Source organism: Ascidiella aspersa, chromosome 7, assembly GCF_963924565.1.
Source record: "Ascidiella aspersa chromosome 7, kaAscAspe10.2, whole genome shotgun sequence".
Taxonomy (NCBI): domain Eukaryota; kingdom Metazoa; phylum Chordata; class Ascidiacea; order Phlebobranchia; family Ascidiidae; genus Ascidiella; species Ascidiella aspersa.
The window spans coordinates 23,848,697-23,868,080 of NC_139453.1; the positions used below are offsets into that span (position 1 = coordinate 23,848,697).

The following is a 19,384-nucleotide window of genomic DNA, read 5'->3' on the forward strand; positions in this document are numbered from 1 at the left end:
CAATTAACCAGGCCACGTAACACATGGTTTAACATTCCCAAATTTGTTATTAAAATGCGTAGAGCATTTTTTTTAGAAAAAATAACCTATTTATCTTACTCAAATACTGTCTTTTTCGGAGATATGGCCTTTTTCGTAAGGTCACTTTTGTGCTCAATAAAACGTAACGGCAAAACTAAAATTTGATGTCATTTCAGTTTCTCGCATTTTCCGTATATACCTGCATTTTGTGGTAAATGTTTATTTAAATTAAAAACGTTATAAAATAATCTATAGTTCTATTTTGCTTAGTATATGGCCATCCTCGAAGATTGCTGGCAAGGTTATTCCAAAGAACACCTTTTCGTTTTCATAGTTTGCCGACGGTCGTCTGTAAATCATTTACTTTGATTTGCCAATAAAAAAGACAACAATAGACTGTCGTATAAAAATGCCCTCTTGTTGGATGATAAAAAGGTCGTAGATCCATTTACTGGCTGCAAGTTAAGGGACATCACTTCTATCTTATTTTTGCAGCGAGAGAAAAGATGGTAACGTCATGCACGTGTGCAAAATATAACCTGTAACATACGTTTCGACACGACTTAGTAAAAGACCTAACAGAGAAGTAAAATACCTCTTTTTGTTTTTACAGAGAAAATGATAAGTAAACCGGTTATATGACTGTAACTAAAATATCGTCCAAAATGGTATAGCATCTTTATACCAACACTTAACAAAATTGGAATTTGTTTACTATAGTCGACAATGAGGCCTTTCTTTGCAGCAGTCATCCTTGTAGTTTTGGCAGGTGTAACCTTCATCGCCTATTCAAACAGCAGTTATCGTTCCTTGTTGTTGGATGTACAACCTCAAAAAAATGGAATCGCCCATTCCGGGTGAGGAACCTAATCTCGATGTACTTTTTGAAACTATCATTGTCAAACTAGTAATACTAACGTCAGTTTTAAGTATCAGATGTTACATAACTATATGCATGCACAGTTGGTACAACATCGATTAAAAATCTCTGACTTGTACGAGGGTTATGATAGTTAAACTATTTTGTCAATCATTTTAAACATCACTTTATCCATTGACTTACATCTTGTGTACTGGATATATTACGTGTTCCTAAAAATGTGTTATATAAAATCCAAATGGGTTAAAAATATTCGCACAGACCTCAACCTAATTGCACTCAAGGCGCAAAACACATTGAAATACTGAACATCAAGTAAAGCGTACTGAAACATGTAAAACATGAAGTCGAATTATTTGACTCATCCGGGTAACTTCGGTTCGAGTTTATTATGTTTCAAAATCCGGTTAAATTACGGTTACGGTTCGTTGCAATTTAAAAGTTACAAATCAGCTTCGGTTCGAGCAAAGTTCTTTCAAAAATCAGTTTATAGATTTCCACTATGGGTTCAATGTAAATATCTTTCACTAAACTAAAAACCCACAGTCTTTGCCGTAAATAAAATTCTATAATAAACCCTTGTTTAGTCTTAGGGGTAACAAATAAATACCCGGGTCTTATCACTATTTGTCACATTTCCCCTAAAATTGTCAAGTTACCACTATAGTGAGGTAATTACCAACAAGTTACGAAGCACTGACAGTGAAGACTACAATACAAACATAGTTCGTCACAAATCTCCTTGCGTTTATGCTTAGTGTGGTACTTGGTGTTTAACAAAGCACAAAGCAAGTTTGAAGTAAGACATAAGGGTTTTGATATGTGACTATAGTTAGCGATCCTTGATAGACAAGTTGAATAGGGAAAACCTTGTTACTCTTGTTTTGTGTATAGGCTTAAATTAAACAGGAATTGAAAGCTATTTACATAACTAAATTGTTAATACGGTGAAACTTGAAAACGCTTTCCTATATGCATCCTTATCGTCCACAACGGGACGGTATCGTTCGCGCTGGGAAGTAGCTTAGTTATTTAGATGAACCAAGATGTGTAACACACAAACTGATGCATTGCAATTTATATAAAGTAGACACAGAGGTTGAAAATAAACGCAGACAATTTCACTTAATATTTAATTGCTTCGTGATTACGCTGCAACTTCTTTAAACCAGGACTGTTGAGACTCTTATCAAACTCTTGCCACATTTGTCGGTTTTATCGAGTCCAGAGTTCAATTCCGACCATACAGCCTGTATTCCGCCCACTTAAGTAACTCAACGTAGGGTATAGTAAACAAATACTGTAATCCACTTATTTCGGGGTTTTATATAAGTCATCTATAATCACCATATGCGGTTGGAAAATATTTCACTATGTGCTGCTCCACCGGTACAATTTACAGATTACCGCCTATAATAAGTGTCGTTTTAGAACTGCATATGAACATTCGAGTCCCGAATCCGACTCCCTCGATACAAACCCGCTTGGTCGACTCCCGAATCCGACTTCTCATCCGTGGACCAAACCTATAATGTAATTTTGTTTGATTGAATTTTATTTGTGAGAAATTTTCTCACATCATAAGCATATTGCAGTAAAATATGCACTCGTTTTGCATGATTTTCAACCACTTTGGTTGATTAGGTTTATCTTGTTGGGTGCCACACCTGATTTATTGGCCGCTTATTAAGCTGATAAACGTGTGCCGCTGGAAAAAAACTGGTGAAATTCACGATTTTGTAAAGGTTTGACAAACAGAGGGTTCGACCATTTGGGGCCGGATAATGATTTGTGTAAACGCTAATTTAAATTTCGAAATATCCCTTAAAATGTATTCCGTGGTTATTGAAGTGCTGTGAAGTATAGCCTTAACCAGGCGGCAAAAAATAAGCTTTTTATTTTGTGCGCCTTTTTAAAAAAGCATAAAATTTATTTGACTATATTTTTCAGTTCTGGAAAAAGAAAAATATTTAATTTTACACTAACTTGTACACCGATTTATTAATCCAGGCCAACACAGAATGGTATGAGGGCCGCAGCAAGCAAAAACAAATGGCGGCCGCGCAATACAGTTGACATAACCAATAACCAAAATGCGGTTCGCGCTCTTGAAAATCTGTCCACTCCTGTCACTACTGCCATCTGTCATTAAACCATTATAATACACATGATTAAACTATTAGTAGGTAAGTCTGATAATATCGGATCGGAGCCGATACCCGATGCCAAGTGGTAGTATCGGTACTCGTCCGATAATATCGGATCGGAGCCGATACCCGATGTCAAGTGGTAGTATCGGTACTCGTCCGAAAATATCGGATCGGAGCCGATACCCGATGCCAAGTGGTAGTATCGGTACTCGTCCGATAATATCGGATCGGAGCCGATACCCGATGTCAAGTGGTAGTATCGGTACTCGTCCGATAATATCGGATCGGAGCCGATACCCGATGTCAAGTGGTAGTATCGGTACTCGTCCGATAATATCGGATCGGAGCCGATACCCGATGTCAAGTGGTAGTATCGGTACTCGTCCGATAATATCGGATCGGAGCCGATACCCGATGTCAAATGGTAGTATCGGTACTCGTCCGATAATATCGGATCGGAGCCGATACCCGATGCCAAGTGGTAGTATCGGTACTCGTCCGATAATATTGGATCGGAGCCGATACCCGATGCCAAGTGGTAGTATCGGTACTCGTCCGAAAATATCGGATCGGAGCCGATACCCGATGCCAAGTGGTAGTATCGGTACTCGTCCGATAATATCGGATCGGAGCCGATACCCGATGTCAAGTGGTAGTATCGGTACTCGTCCGATAATATCGGATCGGAGCCGATACCCGATGTCAAGTGGTAGTATCGGTACTCGTCCGATAATATCGGATCGGAGCCGATACCCGATGTCAAGTGGTAGTATCGGTACTCGTCCGATAATATCGGATCGGAGCCGATACCCGATGCCAAGTGGTAGTATCGGTACTCGTCCGATAATATCGGATCGGAGCCGATACCCGATGTCAAGTGGTAGTATCGGTACTCGTCCGATAATATCGGATCGGAGCCGATACCCGATGCCAAGTGGTAGTATCGGTACTCGTCCGATAATAAGTACTCGTCCGATAATATCGGATCGGAGCCGATACCCGATGTCAAGTGGTAGTATCGGTACTCGTCCGATAATATCGGATCGGAGCCGATACCCGATGTCAAGTGGTAGTATCGGTACTCGTCCGATAATATTGGATCGGAGCCGATACCCGATGTCAAGTGGTAGTATCGGTACTCGTCCGATAATATTGGATCGGAGCCTATACCCGATGCCAAGTGGTAGTATCGGTACTCGTCCGATAATATCGGATCGGAGCCGATACCCGATGTCAAGTGGTAGTATCGGTACTCGTCCGATAATATCGGATCGGAGCCGATACCCGATGCCAAGTGGTAGTATCGGTACTCGTCCGATACTGAGGTGGTATCGGTGCCGATCCGATATCAAGCTAACATTGCAATTTCAGACACGAATACGATCCAACGCCGCGATTTGAATTTGAAAGGACAATTATCGAAAATTATAGTAGGTTCACAAATGGAGTAACCAAACTTTTTAACCCTGGAGCAAGGTTTGACTTAATAACCTGAAAAACGGCATATGAATGTTTTAATTTCACTTATTGTGTTTGTTGGAGTATAAGAATGACTTCCATTGCTATCGGATGGGATGGCGCTGCTTAATGTCCAAAATATCACGTAGTGGACATCTCTAACTATTGGGCGGATACATAGTTTTATAAGAAAATTGTGATGTTTTTCTGTAGAGTAAAATGATTTGAAGATGATAGGGCATTGCTTACATAATCGTACAACTTTTGTTTTGTTTCAGGGACTATTCCCAGGACACGTTTTGTGAAGGTAAGAATTTTTGCGTGTTGTTAAAAACCATACAGCTTAAAAAATATCCCATGTTTGCTTTTTAAATCAAGTTAATGCTTAAAACGTACAGCCGTACATCAAACTGTATGAAGCGGGAAAAAACACAATTACCACCTTGACTAAACCAATGGCCAGTTTGTCTAAACTTCGGTCTACTTCGTAGATGGAATGTAGACACATAAATGCATTATTTGTCCAAAAAAAAAAATTCCTAACAATGTGTAGGAAATTGTTCAACACATGCCTTTTGCCAGTCGCGACCTTTTTTAAAAGATTTGTTTCATGCTCAATTGTATTCAAGGGATCATATTAAAGTTGTATTTCGTTACCGCTTTTATCTTTGGGAAATGTATAGAACTACTTTTACCACAAAAGTTGTTGGCGATGTATCCATGTAGCGTAAGTTACGCGCCAGTGTTTTTTTAAGGTGTTTTGGTGGACCGAAACGGTCCCTCAAACTTCTCCAGCGGTTTCCCAAAAAATAATAAATAATTCGGTTAAGCAAATATGGCTATTTTTTGGTATTTAAATGAAACACTTGCGGTCTCTTAAAACTACTTAGCGGTCACCCAAACCAAACCTTAAAAAAAAACCTGAGCGTAACAAATATGGACCTATTTGTTTTTCCAGGATTTTTGTTTAACGTGTTTTTTACAGCGATTGACGTCGGATGCTTCAAGAAAATTGAAGTTAAAAAGTTACCGGCGCGTGGAAGTGACATTTCCAACAAATCTATGAGCCCGAAAATGTGTATAAAGTACTGCTATTTCAAGTAAATATAACATTAAGTTCCGTCAGCCCATATGACTTATTCCGTAGTCCATTATTTCAAATAACCCAACTATTGATAGTCAGTACAAGTCATGGCTGGACCTATATCGATATCTTTACAAATTCAGTAACATGGCTATAGTCAGTCCATGTCAAGCATTTAGTTATAAACCTATTTAATTGCTACAGAGATTTAGTTGTTGGTAGCCGTTAGTTAACGTTTCTTATAACGCCCTACTGTTCAAAGCGAAGTGTAAGATACAACTTTGCAAGGCATAACAAATTTCAACCCATTATCTTTCTCTTTTTTTTTTTTCCAAAATCGTATAGACAAAGAAAGTACGCATTTCTGACCAACGGCAGCAGGTGCTGGTGCGCTGCTGCGGCCTCCGTCGTGGCCTCGATTCGTCAGCCCGGAACCTGTGACGTCACGTGTTCGTCGGGGGAGGAAAACTGCGGCGGGCAAGACAGCGTTCGGACATTCTTCGTCAAAGGCCTCTGCACCCGCTGTACGTCTTTTAAAAGTATAATAAAAAGTAACTAGTAAAATAGCGAAATTGATTGCGTTGGATTCACCTGGTTCGCTTTATTTCATTTACCTTTTTATTTTGGGGTTCATAGAACTGGATTCTTTAACCTCTAAATCTGCCACACAGGCTCCAATGATCTCACTTTGAGAAATGCCGTTCTTTAGGTTTCTAAGATGCTAGATTTTGTCATACCATGGTTATCTTTTGAATAAGGACTGCGTATCGCATACCATGACTAAATTCCGTTCGCAAACTTGAAATGGGGCATTAACCTTCTGACAATACTATAACTTAGCATCCGGTATCGGTTCCAATACAACAATATCCATATGGTAAACTGCCCTGCATGTCCAGCGGTTAACTGGTGTATCACTTTTGCAGCGCCGTTCGACGACGCTTTCGTTGCGTCGCGGCTTCTCGGCTGCTTCCATTACGACCGACGGCTGAACAACTTTCCCAGCTACGACGCCGATACGCCGAACCTCTGCTTGCGAGCTTGCGAAGAAGAACGTCGGCCACTCGCCATCTACTTTCCAAACAAAGGCGGCGAACGCTGCATTTGCGGCGAGATGAACTCCCGGTAAGATGAACGGCAACCATAGTATATACCAGAGGAGAGAGGTGTCCTGCCAGTCCGAGACCAAGCGCCATGATCTTTCTTTAACTCATTGAAAATGATCACCTAATGCAGAACTACCAGCGCTTCAACACCAAAATAAGAAAGACTAGAAAAATAATTGGCCTAGTCATTTTAGCAAACAATTCCTCGAAATTTAGAATAATATGCTGCTTTACATTTACCACTATTTGTTGAAAGTCAGAACATGTGGAGTTAGATCACATAGAAATAAGGACGATATGACAGGCCTGCCTATATGCAGTGTTACAATGATTTATTGCACTATATAAGCCACTGTTTGTAAGTGACTTCACTTGACTTAAGTCGTTCTAGGAAAATGACTTGACTTTACTGTTTTTGAACAAACGATATGGGTTGTAAAAAGGGCTTTCATTTAACGCTATGTTATAAAATTGAGCTATTTATTTCAAGTTTTGAACTTAAAACAATTATTGTGTTAACTATTGTTTTTGGTATTTTTTAGTTGTCCGAGTTCTCATAATAGGTTGCGTCTACCAATTTTAATGTTTTATCGTTTTATTTTGAAATTGGTGATTTGACATGACTGAACAATGACTTAGGCAACTGATGACTTGGATTTGAAATAGCTTGCTCTATACTTATTTCAAAATGACTTGACTGGGATTTGTGTCATTTCAAATTGTTTATAACACTGCCTATATGTAACATCACGCTGTGATTAAGCGACAATATTGTTTTCCCCAATTTGCAGATTTAATCTCACGCACAAGCTAAAGAGTTGTAGTTCGAACGATGCCTTTCACGTTTACCGAACCACGGCGGAAGACAAGCGCTGCGGCAACATACGTTTGCTTCAGCCGACCGATCGCAAACGAACCATGCTTAACAGCTATCCGGGATCTGGCAACACGTGGATTCGATACCTGTTCGAAAAAGCATCTGGAATCTATACTGGCAGCGTCTATAACGACGGAAAACTATTCACCTCGTGTATGTATGTTTTGTGGCAGTTAAACGTAAGAGATTTTTTGGCAAACACTGTTGACATGTTGTTTGATTGCAGTTTTCATCATGTCTTGCATGACAAAGCAGTTTAAAAGTATGAATGTGGGTAGTAAAAAAAACTCTCATTGAAGATAATTCGTTTGTTGTTATGTCCACCTAGGAAAGTACCTTTAATGCTATTGAAAAAATATTATCTTGCGTTGATCATCACGAAGTGCATAGGTGTTCGAAAATAAAACATTAATTAAAAAAAAAGTGTACAGGATACAAAAGCACACCGAAAAGCCCTGTGGCCCAAATGTAACAGTAGACATAAGGCTTAAAGGTTTAAGATCCTTACCTCCAATTTTTGGACTTGGTTTGTTCAGTTAAATGACTTGATAGTTTAAGTTAAAGAATTTTGAGAAACGTTGACTTGCATACATAAATAGTTTTTCCGCTTTAAGCCTATATTTTGCTAACGATTTATAAGAATGGATCGGGTTAGCAAGTTCAAGACTTGCCAATTGATTTATTGTTACAATTATAACGTGATTGGATTGCCTGGAATGGCAATATTCAGGCTCGAATTCGATTTGGGTTCATTTTTAAATCGAGTTGACTTGGGCCTGATGTAGCTTTACAAATAGCTGGACTTGGACTGAAGTAGCTCCGAAGTAGTGTGGTTTCCCAGCACTATCTTGAACTTTTATTTTACAACTTCTATCAGGTTACCTCGGCGAAGTCATGTCAGTGGAGGAGCAAAGGTCGGACGTCATAAAAGATCACTCGATCGGCAAAATGCAGCAGAACCAGAGCATCCTGGTGCTTCGCAACCCTTACAGGGCCTTTATTGCTTACGCAAATTTCGAAGTGAAAGGGCACACAGGCATCGCAACCGAGCAACAATTATTCAAAAGTATGAATCAGGTTGAGCGTTTTGCGTTAATCAAAACGCGGTATTATTTTACATTTAAAAAATTCGTTTAATATTAAGTGCCTTGGTAAGTTTTTCTGTGGGGAATGTTGGAGTTTTAGCGGCAACTATGACGAGAATTTAACACCGTCTGACAGTTAATAAGTTTTATATTCAGGCGTCATTTGTACGGACGCTCGGATTGACTAATTAAAAAAATTGAAAACTCGTGATGAGACCAACTTCTCATGTTCAACTTGTAACATCCCAGATCTGTGCACACCTTTTTAGACGACAATTATGCAAAAATTAGAACATGCTACATAAAAACATCGAGTGATTGACTTAACAAATCTTTTTAAACCTATCAAATTTTCTTTGTTTTTTCTTCAAATGACCTATAGACTGGCGTCAAGTTAGGTCTATATTAAATCTTGGTGCTTAGTTTTTCAAATCATGTCTATTTTCTTAAATTAAAGGCATGTCTTTTCAAATTGTTTAGATTTTGCAATACTTTACTTTTAAATATCATACAAACAACTTGACTTGTATTTAGAACATACACTTGTGTAGTTTGCAATGACATTCATTCTAAAAAGCCTCATTTACAACACTGACAGTAAACCTCAACGCTTGAATCCTCAACGTTTCGTTGCAGCCTTCTCCCGTAATCCACCCAAGTCTCGCATAAATGGATGGAAGAACATGCCGGTTAAGCTGATAGAACAGGGCAAGCCACTGCTGGTCATCTACTTTGAGGACGTTGTTGCTGATCCGATCGAAACCGTGCGCAAAATGGTGACGTTCGCCGCCAAGGCCAACCCAGCACTTCTGCCAGCCGATTTAGACGAAAGGCTTGCTTGTCTCAGCCAGGAGACGACCGGACTTCAGAAAAGAGCTTCGCATAAGGTGATCAAGAACCTCTATTCAAAAGAGTCGATTTCGTTGATAAACAAGGCCGTTGTCGAACTACGAGCGATGTTAGCGAAGGCCGGCGTCGAAAAACCGCTTCCGCCTTATGAGCTGGACCCGGATTACGCTGTTGTTCGAACATGAAGAGGCGAAACGCTGCTGCTTTACCGCTATATATGACTTATATAGCTTTTCTCATTATTTTTTGTGAAGACCCAATCACAAGCGTAAGTATAACAGACAAGATTTGACGATCCAGTTCTCTTCATTAAACATTTTGTCAGCGAACAAAATAAAACAAATCAGCATAAATAAGTTCGAGACAGATAAGCCATGTTTTTGTATTGATTACGCAATTTCCTCAGTAATTGGAAAATTCTCGTTGAGAACTAATTTTTTTTTTGCAGTCGGCGACTTAAACGAATCAACCTGCGACCCCATTTTGGATCACGACCCATGGGTTGAGAAAAATTGCTGTTTAAATATTGATATCTAATGGGGTGGTTGAGAAACACTGGTATTAATATCTGAAATGGTTTAATGCTTGTTTCTCCACTCTGAGCCGGTCTATAGCTCAGTTAGTAGAGCAACGGTCCCGGCATGGCCGGAGGTAGTTGTTTTTATAGCCTGGTTTGCTTTATTGATTAAGTGACTGATTTGACGAAGGCTTTCGGTATAGATCTATATCAGGGGTCGGCAACATAAGGCCCGCGGGCCGGATCCGGCCCGCCGATGTAATTCATTCGGCCCGCCGCCTCTTTGACAAAGTAGACACGAGTCCATTTCACATACTTTTTGACTATTTTAACTACGTATTTGCGAAAAATTATCGCTTCGCGCGAAGGATCATTCTACGTCCAGTTTGTTTACGTTTTCATGGGCCGTGGAAGGCTGTGAAATGCGTCGCGAAAAAACGGAAAGCCTATTCAAAAATATGGTAGGCTCCATATTTTTTTAAATTTTTCATTTTCGACAATGTGATAAAAACTTACAAGAAATTTACAAAAAATAGCGGTATACCAAAAAAAATCGCGCTCGCTACGCTCGCCAGGTGCGCCTTCACTTAAAACGGTTAATAAACACTGAGCTACATAAAATTTAAGTGTTATCGTGTTCCCAATTTAAGTGTTATCGCGTTGTAAATTTCTTGCAAGTTTTTATCACATTGTCGAAAATAAAAAATTAAAAAAAAATATGTAGCCTACCATATTTTTGAATAGGCTTTCCGTTTTTTCGCGACGCATTTCACAGCCTTCCACGGCCCATGAAAACGTAAACAAACCGGACGCAGAATGATCATTCGCGAAAATTTTTTATTTTTTTTAAATTTTTCGCAAATACGTAGTTAAAATAATCAAAAAGTATGTGAAATGGGTCTACTTTGTCAAAGAGGCGGCGGGCCGGATGAATTACATCGGCGGGCCGGATCCGGCCTGCGGACCTTAGGTTACCGACCCCTGTAAGGACCATGACCCTCAAAATTGATACATATTTTACTTTTAATAATTTGTTTTGTAGCATTTATGAACAGTTCCACAACAGTCGATCACAGGCATGCCACACCTTCGATTGTCATACACTGTTACGTCACAAACGATGTAGTTAATATTACGTTTGCTGTACATTAATGTATAGTTTTAATACTTCTATTCAGTTTTTGCTGTTTAAATGGTTTTTGAGTATTGCGTTAACACTCAGTCAGTTGCTGCTCGAAATAGTTTGCAAGCAAATTTATATGTGTTTGTTACGGCACTTAATACAATGGCAAAATCAAAACAATTAAGTTTAAACTTTAAAGGTTTTGTCCCATTTTGACTGGCTATACGCAACTGTGTGAAATCAAGGTTTCATGCACAGCTGAAATTTGGGAATCTAGCACCACTAAACCTTTTTCTTCAATTTAAGTGTGCAAGTTACTAATTTAAGTGTGCACACAAATAGCATTTTGAAAAATGTCGGGTGTGCACCTGCTATACGCCAAACAGACTGGCCTCTTATATAGGGATATCCTAATGCCGGATGGTGGTATCCATAGCACAGGGGTCGGCAACCTTTTTCTAGTCGCGGGCCAAAAACAAACTCAAAACCTCTTGGCGGACCGCACAAAATCTTAACTAAGCATTGTGTTATTAGAGTGTTAGAACAACTGTGAATCTGGTGAATCTGGCGAGTCTTGGATTATTTTGCGCTTAAAAACGTGTTTAATTGCATTTAAGGAGGCAGTAAAGTGTTGGTGCAAAGCGTGAAAAAAAGGGTTTGTTGGGTTTAAAATTAAAGTTCACACGTCGTCATCCATACTACTAATGAAAAGTGTAATAAAACTACTTTGAGGAAACGCGATAACTTCAATGGGTAAACTTGTTTAGTGTTGGTTAAGTCCGGCCGCACCTGGCTAGCGAAGCGAGCGCGTTTTTTTGGTATACTGGCATTTGTTTTAAATTTCTTACATGTTTTTATTACATTGCTGATAAAAGTAAAATGTTGAAAATATATTTGCAATATTTTTGAATACGTTTTCCGTTTGTCCGCGCCGCCCTTGTCTGCCAGGCTTTCACGCCGCAACGGTAAAGAAGCGTTAACCTATAGTTTAAAAAAAATAACAGTATAAAAACTAAACAAACGGTAATTACAAAGAGCATTCGAAAGCGCAAAAATTTTTCGCCCTAAGGTAGTTAAAATAGTCAAAAAGTATGTGAAATGGACCATCTAGTTTTTCAAAGAGGCGGTGGGCCGGATGAATTACACAGGCGGGCCGTAGGTTGCCGACCCCTGAACTAAAATTTAGTTCAAATTTTGAAAACTAAAATTAGTCTTAAACATTTGACTTTTATCCAATTTGCTTTAACCCAGGTAGATCTTATCTAAGCTAGGGTTCTTATACTTTAACCTAAGAGCATAATTTGTTTTAGATGACGCCATTAATTGACGTTACAAAACCAGTAGACCAAGGAAACCGGCTGTTTCAAGTCCAAAAAATGTGAAACTGAAATGAAGTCTAGACTCATTCAAGAAGAAGGCGCCAAAGTGTTTTTTCTGTTAAACCTTGTTTTTTTCAAATAACACCTTAATCGTTCGTGAACCCTTAGATATTCCACATATAAAAGATTAAGAACCCCAGGTAAACTTTAAAACCAGATGGTACGCTTTAAAACCAGATGGACGTTCTTAAACTGGGGTCCATGGACCCCTTGGGGGTCCGCGAACTAGTTTTAGGGGGTCCGTGGAGGCCTACTTGAAACATTAGTGTATATTTAAGAATTTAAGAAGTCATCTTTTTTAACAAAACAGTTTGATTAAAATTAAAACGGTTTTGCACTGAATTCTATTCAGACTCTACTTCACTTTCACATTTTCGGACCTAAATTAGCAGATTTATGAAGTTTATTTGTGTTGTGACGTCAATTTATGACTTCATTTTGGAATTGTTTTGCCGACAGTGGTCCACGCAAGGCAAAAAAAAATTTTGGGGATCCGCGGTAAAAAAAAGTTTAAGAACCCCTGCTCTAGCCCCAAGGCTGCCGAGAAACGGCATTATTATTGCTGCATGTCTTAATGTTGCAAATGTAGTTATTTTGCACGGTTGCGTCATTTTGAATTACAAGGCAGTGTGGGACAGCGTTGGGATCTTTAATCAGCAAGTTTTTTGCGATTATACTTTGAAGGCCTATTGGAATCAAATTATATCGCGTTTCATTTTCTTTGCAATAAAGCGGTTTAAAACGAATTGGGCAAGTTTGAAATCAAACTGGGTACCCAATTTCGCTTTAAACCTAGATGCTTCTAAATGGCGGATATTTACGTGTTTTAGTTATCTCAGTAAAAACACTACTTGCTTTTTGGTTGATTTTTGACTTGAACATCCAAGGGTTTTACAGAGCCAGTATCTACTCCGTGATGGCCATTGTTTAACAAATCCCCAACTTGAATAACCATTGGCGTTAATGAATCCCAGGGGGGAGGTTCTAAGGATTTTTTCAAGCCACAAATTTTCAGAGATGACATCACAAATTACGTCGTTACGTGACATAATGGTACAAGTGGATCGAAAAGATTAAGCTTAAACCTATTTGTCAAGGTTAAATTGATAAATGGACAAAAAATATAATGTTTTTTCTAAGTTCATTTACTTTTCTATAAACCCGATTTAATCTCTTTACTTTGCCGATATTGCAACTTTTTCAATAAGTAGTTAAAAGGTCTTTCCTTGCGCGCGACGCAAAACGCGACACGAACGAGAGTTACTATACTTAATATATCGAGCCTCTCAGAAGATTGGGATCCGGGTGGCCCCACAACTTTACGATCGTCTAGAACCGAAGCATTGAAAGTATTTATTCACCAGTACAACTCCACCAAAACGGTTTAGGAACAAATTCAAACAACAATCCTTTTTCCACCTAGAGCTTAATTAGAATGGCACCGAACCTTAATTTGTCGAAGTTCAAGTCTGCCATGGGAAAGCTTTTATCGTAACCTGCACAATGCAACAACTAAACTTGTACGCAATTGTTACAAATGATTATCTTTATTCGTTTAGTAAAGTTGAATCGAACCAATACTGTTTGCAAAAACGCAACGGAAACCGTATATAACACTTGTTTTATTTGTGTTCCTCGATATGTTTATACTGGGTAAACGAGCATGTTGTGCACAATGATAAACCTTCCTTATGGTGAATTGTATCCTTTCATGTACAAGGCATGTTATATATCAACGTAAGTATGTTAAAGGTGTCCCAATTATTTTTAACGGCCAATCAAATGCGGGCGCAATCGACCAGTTGAAATATTACACCCTTATTTAAGGACTAATCTAAGTACAAACCACTATTACTAGGCTAAAAGTGCAATGAGCGTAAAAATTAAAAACACTGGTAACTGTTGCATAAATGCATTTAAAAAAATAGTGTAGCCAGTTGTAAACCATATGGGTCAGGCATTATTACCTTGGTAACTTTATATTATTACAATAAAATAATAAAATAAAGATAAGCCGTAAACCTCACGGTGTCACATTTATAACAACTAGATCAGTGGTCCTCATCATTTTACGTTTCGTGCCACCCTTTAATAAGCTCTCAACCCTCGTGGCCACATGCTTATAAAAAAATACCTAGCTAGCACTGTATTTAATGTTTTCACTTGTTTTACTTCTTCACGGCCTATACAGCATCAAAAATATACAGCATCAAAATGAAATCTAACAAAATCAACCAAATAAACCCATTAACTTTATAATAACAGCAGAATACTGTATAGCAAATCTAGAAATTCAAGTCACACACTATGAAAAGATCTGCTAGGCTTTGCTAGAGTATTTTTTTGTTACTGATCAGAAATTACCGTCAACATTTATCTGGCAAGTGTCAAGGTGATTTCTATTTTCAGATATTCATTGCAACACACTTTATAATAAATTAACAATCCAAACATTTTATTTAAATTACTTAGTTGGTAATTTACAAGCTTGTTCTTCAACTTTGCAATTTTTTTTATATTAGGCTCTGTTTCAAACTGAACCAAGCGAGTGCCACTACTTTCGTTGAGATGTCTTCTCGACATTTGTTTTATTAAAGTCTAATGCTATGAAATATATCATTGGAGCAAAAACAGCACAATTTTTTTAGCAGGTAAACGAAAAACATCACTTTTGAAAGAAGCTTTTTTGTTAATGAAATTAAGCTATTTACAGGTAGCCCGTTCTGTCGATTAAGCATGCGGGTTTGGTGTTCAGCAAGTGATATATTCCATCCGCAACGATGGATGTCGATTCAAAGCCACCACAATAATTCGAAAGAATCGTGCAGTCACTGGAGTCTTAAACGAATTTACTTTGTAGCTGTTGCGATCCATATTACCGGGAAACACCTAAAGCAAAAGTGTTTATTAAAAATAAATTTTTACTAAAAACGCAAAAATATAACAAACCCTGGCAACAAACAAGAACGCAGAAGCTTTATACAGGAATTCCGTACTGTGTAACATTTTTTTAATAGCAACTATATAATGCAAGTTACGGGCCCTTCAATAAACAATAAAACATACACATGTCAAGGATAAGGTAAACTTTAATCATAGACAAACCTTTCATGAAAAAAAAAACTTTAGAGGGGTACGTGTGACGCATTAAACAAAACGAAAAAATTGCAGCTTGCCATCTAGACACTTCAGATAATTTTGGAAGACTTTAGTTTGTAAATAAAATGTTATGTGTATAGTACTAAATTTATGTATAGCACGTTAATCTCAACAAGGTTAGTAATAATAGAAAGTTGGAATGCTGCAAGGAAGTTCTACAGCCGTAAAGCATACTGCAAACTGTTTGAAAGAGCACAGCCGTTAAACATTAGCGCTAACCAAAAAAGCATTTATTCCAACTTTGAAAGTTAGCAATATGTTCAATTTGGTTCTCTATGTCAGATTTACCAAGTCTTGTTCAGGGGGTTTAAATAGTGTTGGCGATTAATCAACAAACCTTTGCTTCGTCGTCACTTCCTTCTATCCGAGTAAATTTAATTCCGTCATCGCTGTATGAGATTTTAAACTCGGTCAACCACTGATCAGAATCGCGACGCCCTTGTGTGATGACACCTGTCACCCGTGTAGGTATCCCAAGATCGGTTTGAACCCAGTCCCCAGCTCTCACTGAACATGTGAAAATGTTATGGACCTCAATATAGTGGTCAGCGAAGCATTGTTATTGCAATGCGTACCGTAGGGTGAAATCAAATAAATATAAGCGATCAATGAAAAGTAAGCATACTGCACATGTTTGGTTATGATTATTTTTTTACGGCTATACCATAAAATATACCAGTTTCCTATGACTTATCGAGTTCATATCCAGAGGCGGCAATTACGTCTAGTTTTTGGTATTTGTGTTAGACCGGTTTGAGAGAAGCCGCAGTGCGTAATATATGGAACTTTCTAAAATGCTGTTTTGCGAACTTGTAAGATATAATTGCGTTTTAAAGTAAATGCACGATAAAATATATGCAACAACTCTCTTAAAAGTTTAGTAAAATACGCACACCAAACGGTTTCCCGCGATCATTCTACGCTTATAAAGTGCAGACCACTCAATTAAATTTTTTGCCAAATAAGCACATTTTCGCGCTTCGCGCGCACTATTTTTCTCAGACTCATACCCTCGATTTTATTTGCGCACAAGTTCGACGATAGCAGCCTGTTTATGGAGCTTAAAGTTATATGTCTTTGACGATGCCGACGTTATTTCTAAACATTTTGTGCCCCGACCAAACGAAAATCGTTCATCCGCTCCTGTAATGTAATAAATATTGTGGCTCGCGATAAATTCAACCTTGGACCATCCTGGGCTAAACGACGGTTTTGCAATTACCTATACCACCATTGACAAAAGACTTTTCTTTTTTTCAATGGTTCATGGTTCATGGTTCATGGTTCATGGTTCATGGTTCATGGTTCATGGTTCATGGTTCATGGTTCATGGTTCATGGTTCATGGTTCATGGTTCATGGTTCATGGTTCATGGTTCATGGTTCATGGTTCATGGTTCATGGTTCATGGTTCATGGTTCATGGTTCATGGTTCATGGTTCATGGTTCATGGTTCATGGTTCATGGTTCATGGTTCATGGTTCATGGTTCATGGTTCATGGTTCATGGTTCATGGTTCATGGTTCATGGTTCATGGTTCATGGTTCATGGTTCATGGTTCATGGTTCATGGTTCATGGTTCATGGTTCATGGTTCATGGTTCATGGTTCATGGTTCATGGTTCATGGTTCATGGTTAAAGCGAAAACTTAGTCGGACATAAAAGTTTACCTGATGGTGCTGCCCAGCAATGCTGATGGTCCAGTCGTGCGAAATAAGGTTCAAACTCCGCGTTTGGGTAAGTCCCTGATGCGGTCATTCCATTATCAGGAACGCGGCCATCTTTTAATCCTACGGAGCATCCAGCTAAAAAATATTTTTTACATCGTCAGGCGTGTTTACAAGTGCCCTGTTGAAGGCGATCTGTTATGGACGTTGAGTTGAACTACAAAAAAAGCACAACCTGTTTGTAACAGCATGGTTTTACTCAAGCGCCTAGCCTTTCTCTGTTTGTATTAGTTGTTCTTGACATATCTTATAATAATTCGTATTCCGATAAAAATAGAAAAAAGGCAACAATGACATGTGTCGCTAAATAAGAAAAAATAAATCCTATTAAGTATACTTTCTATAATCCTCTACCTTACCTCTGTCACTTTCATACAAATCACGCTTGAGTGAAGGAAATCCTGTGAACAGCATTTATTTTAACGTTGAATAAAAACACGTTTAATATAGAAATATTATACTGTATATTTCAATTTAATACATAAGTTGTACCGTTCAATGGCGTAACTTTATTTCTATACACTTATAGTGGTATTTTTACTGTGTTAAAACTATAATCTCCGAATTTTGAACAGATACGCACCCATAACTCTGACAAGTTCTCTTTTCAGTTCTTCGAGTTCAGTTTTATTGCAAATCCCTTGTTGGCCTATAGCTCCAGGGTCCCCCTTCGGTCCTTGGGGTCCTGGGGGCCCCATTTTTCCGGGAGGTCCAGCAGAACAAGCCCCCTCCCCCACTGGCTGTTGCTGGATTGGCTGGCGAATTGAAAGGCAAATCTCGTTATTATTGTCGGCTTGTGAAGCGTTGTTCATTCCGGTCGACATTAGCAGCAAAATAACAACGAGAATTTCAATGGGAATTTTCATTTCTTGGTTTGTTCAGGAAGGTTTTTAATTTACTGTTTGTCTGTATGCTACTTAACGGTTGTGAAAAATAATGGAAATTTAAAAATTAGAATCGAAACCAAACACTAAATGGATTCAAACATTCATGTATAACTGTATTCGAGAATCTCCAAAAGTACACATATACACACTATACACTGAATGCTTTCAGGAATACTTTTTTTACTGTAGGCCTATCTATCGGGCTACAAAAACGCAGTAAAGATTAAACTAAAGCTTCAACTTTATCGTGACCATTGTCCTACATAAACCAAATTACGCAGCATCAGCATAATCAAACAAACCAATCAGATTGATTAATTTGCCACTGTTTTTCCATTTAATTAAAGTTGTTCTTTGAAGCGAAATAGAACTCAACGCTGTCCTGTTTTCCAAATTGCAGTTACTGCTAAAACCCACAACGTACAGCATAATTGAAAGAATAATGATAATATTTTTAGACTTGTAGCGCTTGTATGCGTAAATGTTTGATGACCAAATGATTTCCTGCGTACTATTCCTTCTATTTTGTATAGCGAACAGTTTTGTTTTGCTTATTGCATGTATCCAAATTGACCAATTCATCCTTTGAGTCTAATGAACAAACTGTCATTACGAGTTTCCAATGTTCTGACGAACTAGATAGAAACTTTAAACCTTGCTCTACAGACACACCAACTAAATTTAATTAGCGATCTTGAAGGTAAGTTTTGAACGCATGTTTATGGCACAGTAAGGAAACTTTTCAAGCAAAGCAAAATTAAGTTTAAAGAGTTGCATTACTTTGCGAGTTATAAAGATGCCCGGAGGGAATGTTGGATATGACTGTAGTCTGTTTAATTCGTATTAAGTCAACATTGGCATTCCAGCCAATTACAATAATGTGTCTATACGTAGTAGGAGTTTATTGACACGATATTTCGAGTAGCTATGTAATTTAAATGTTGAGTATATGTGATCAATCCTGGAACATTTATCTGACCAGGACATACAAAGTCACCTGTTATACTTGCACAACTAACTGCTCAGATCGTTTTGTCTGTTTGATTTTTGCTAATCAATATTACCTTGTGGGTATTCAACTAT

General features: G+C 38.3%; 1 protein-coding gene across 1 annotated transcript; it reads right to left on the bottom strand.

Moving 5' to 3' along the window:
- Positions 1-15,253: 15,253 nt before the first annotated feature.
- Positions 15,254-18,331, bottom strand: LOC146138556 (lactadherin-like). Its single transcript, XM_083394179.1, has 5 exons — positions 17,998-18,331; positions 17,774-17,815; positions 17,358-17,492; positions 16,026-16,195; positions 15,254-15,418 (listed from the first exon to the last, which is right to left on the bottom strand). Exons 1-5 carry the CDS (start codon positions 18,278-18,280, stop codon positions 15,281-15,283), a joined length of 768 nt encoding a protein of 255 aa, XP_083250305.1. The 5' UTR covers positions 18,281-18,331; the 3' UTR covers positions 15,254-15,280.
- Positions 18,332-19,384: the final 1,053 nt, after the last annotated feature.

Coding starts and splice junctions, on each gene's coding strand:
- LOC146138556 (XM_083394179.1), bottom strand. CDS start 18,280: ATGAAAATTCCCATTGAAATTCTCGTTGTTATTTTGCTGCTAATGTCG. Junction 17,816..17,997: donor AGAACTTGTCAGAGTTATGG/GTGCGTATCTGT, acceptor TGCTGTTCACAG/GATTTCCTTCACTCAAGCGT. Junction 16,196..17,357: donor TTGCTGGGCAGCACCATCAG/GTAAACTTTTAT, acceptor TCACATGTTCAG/TGAGAGCTGGGGACTGGGTT.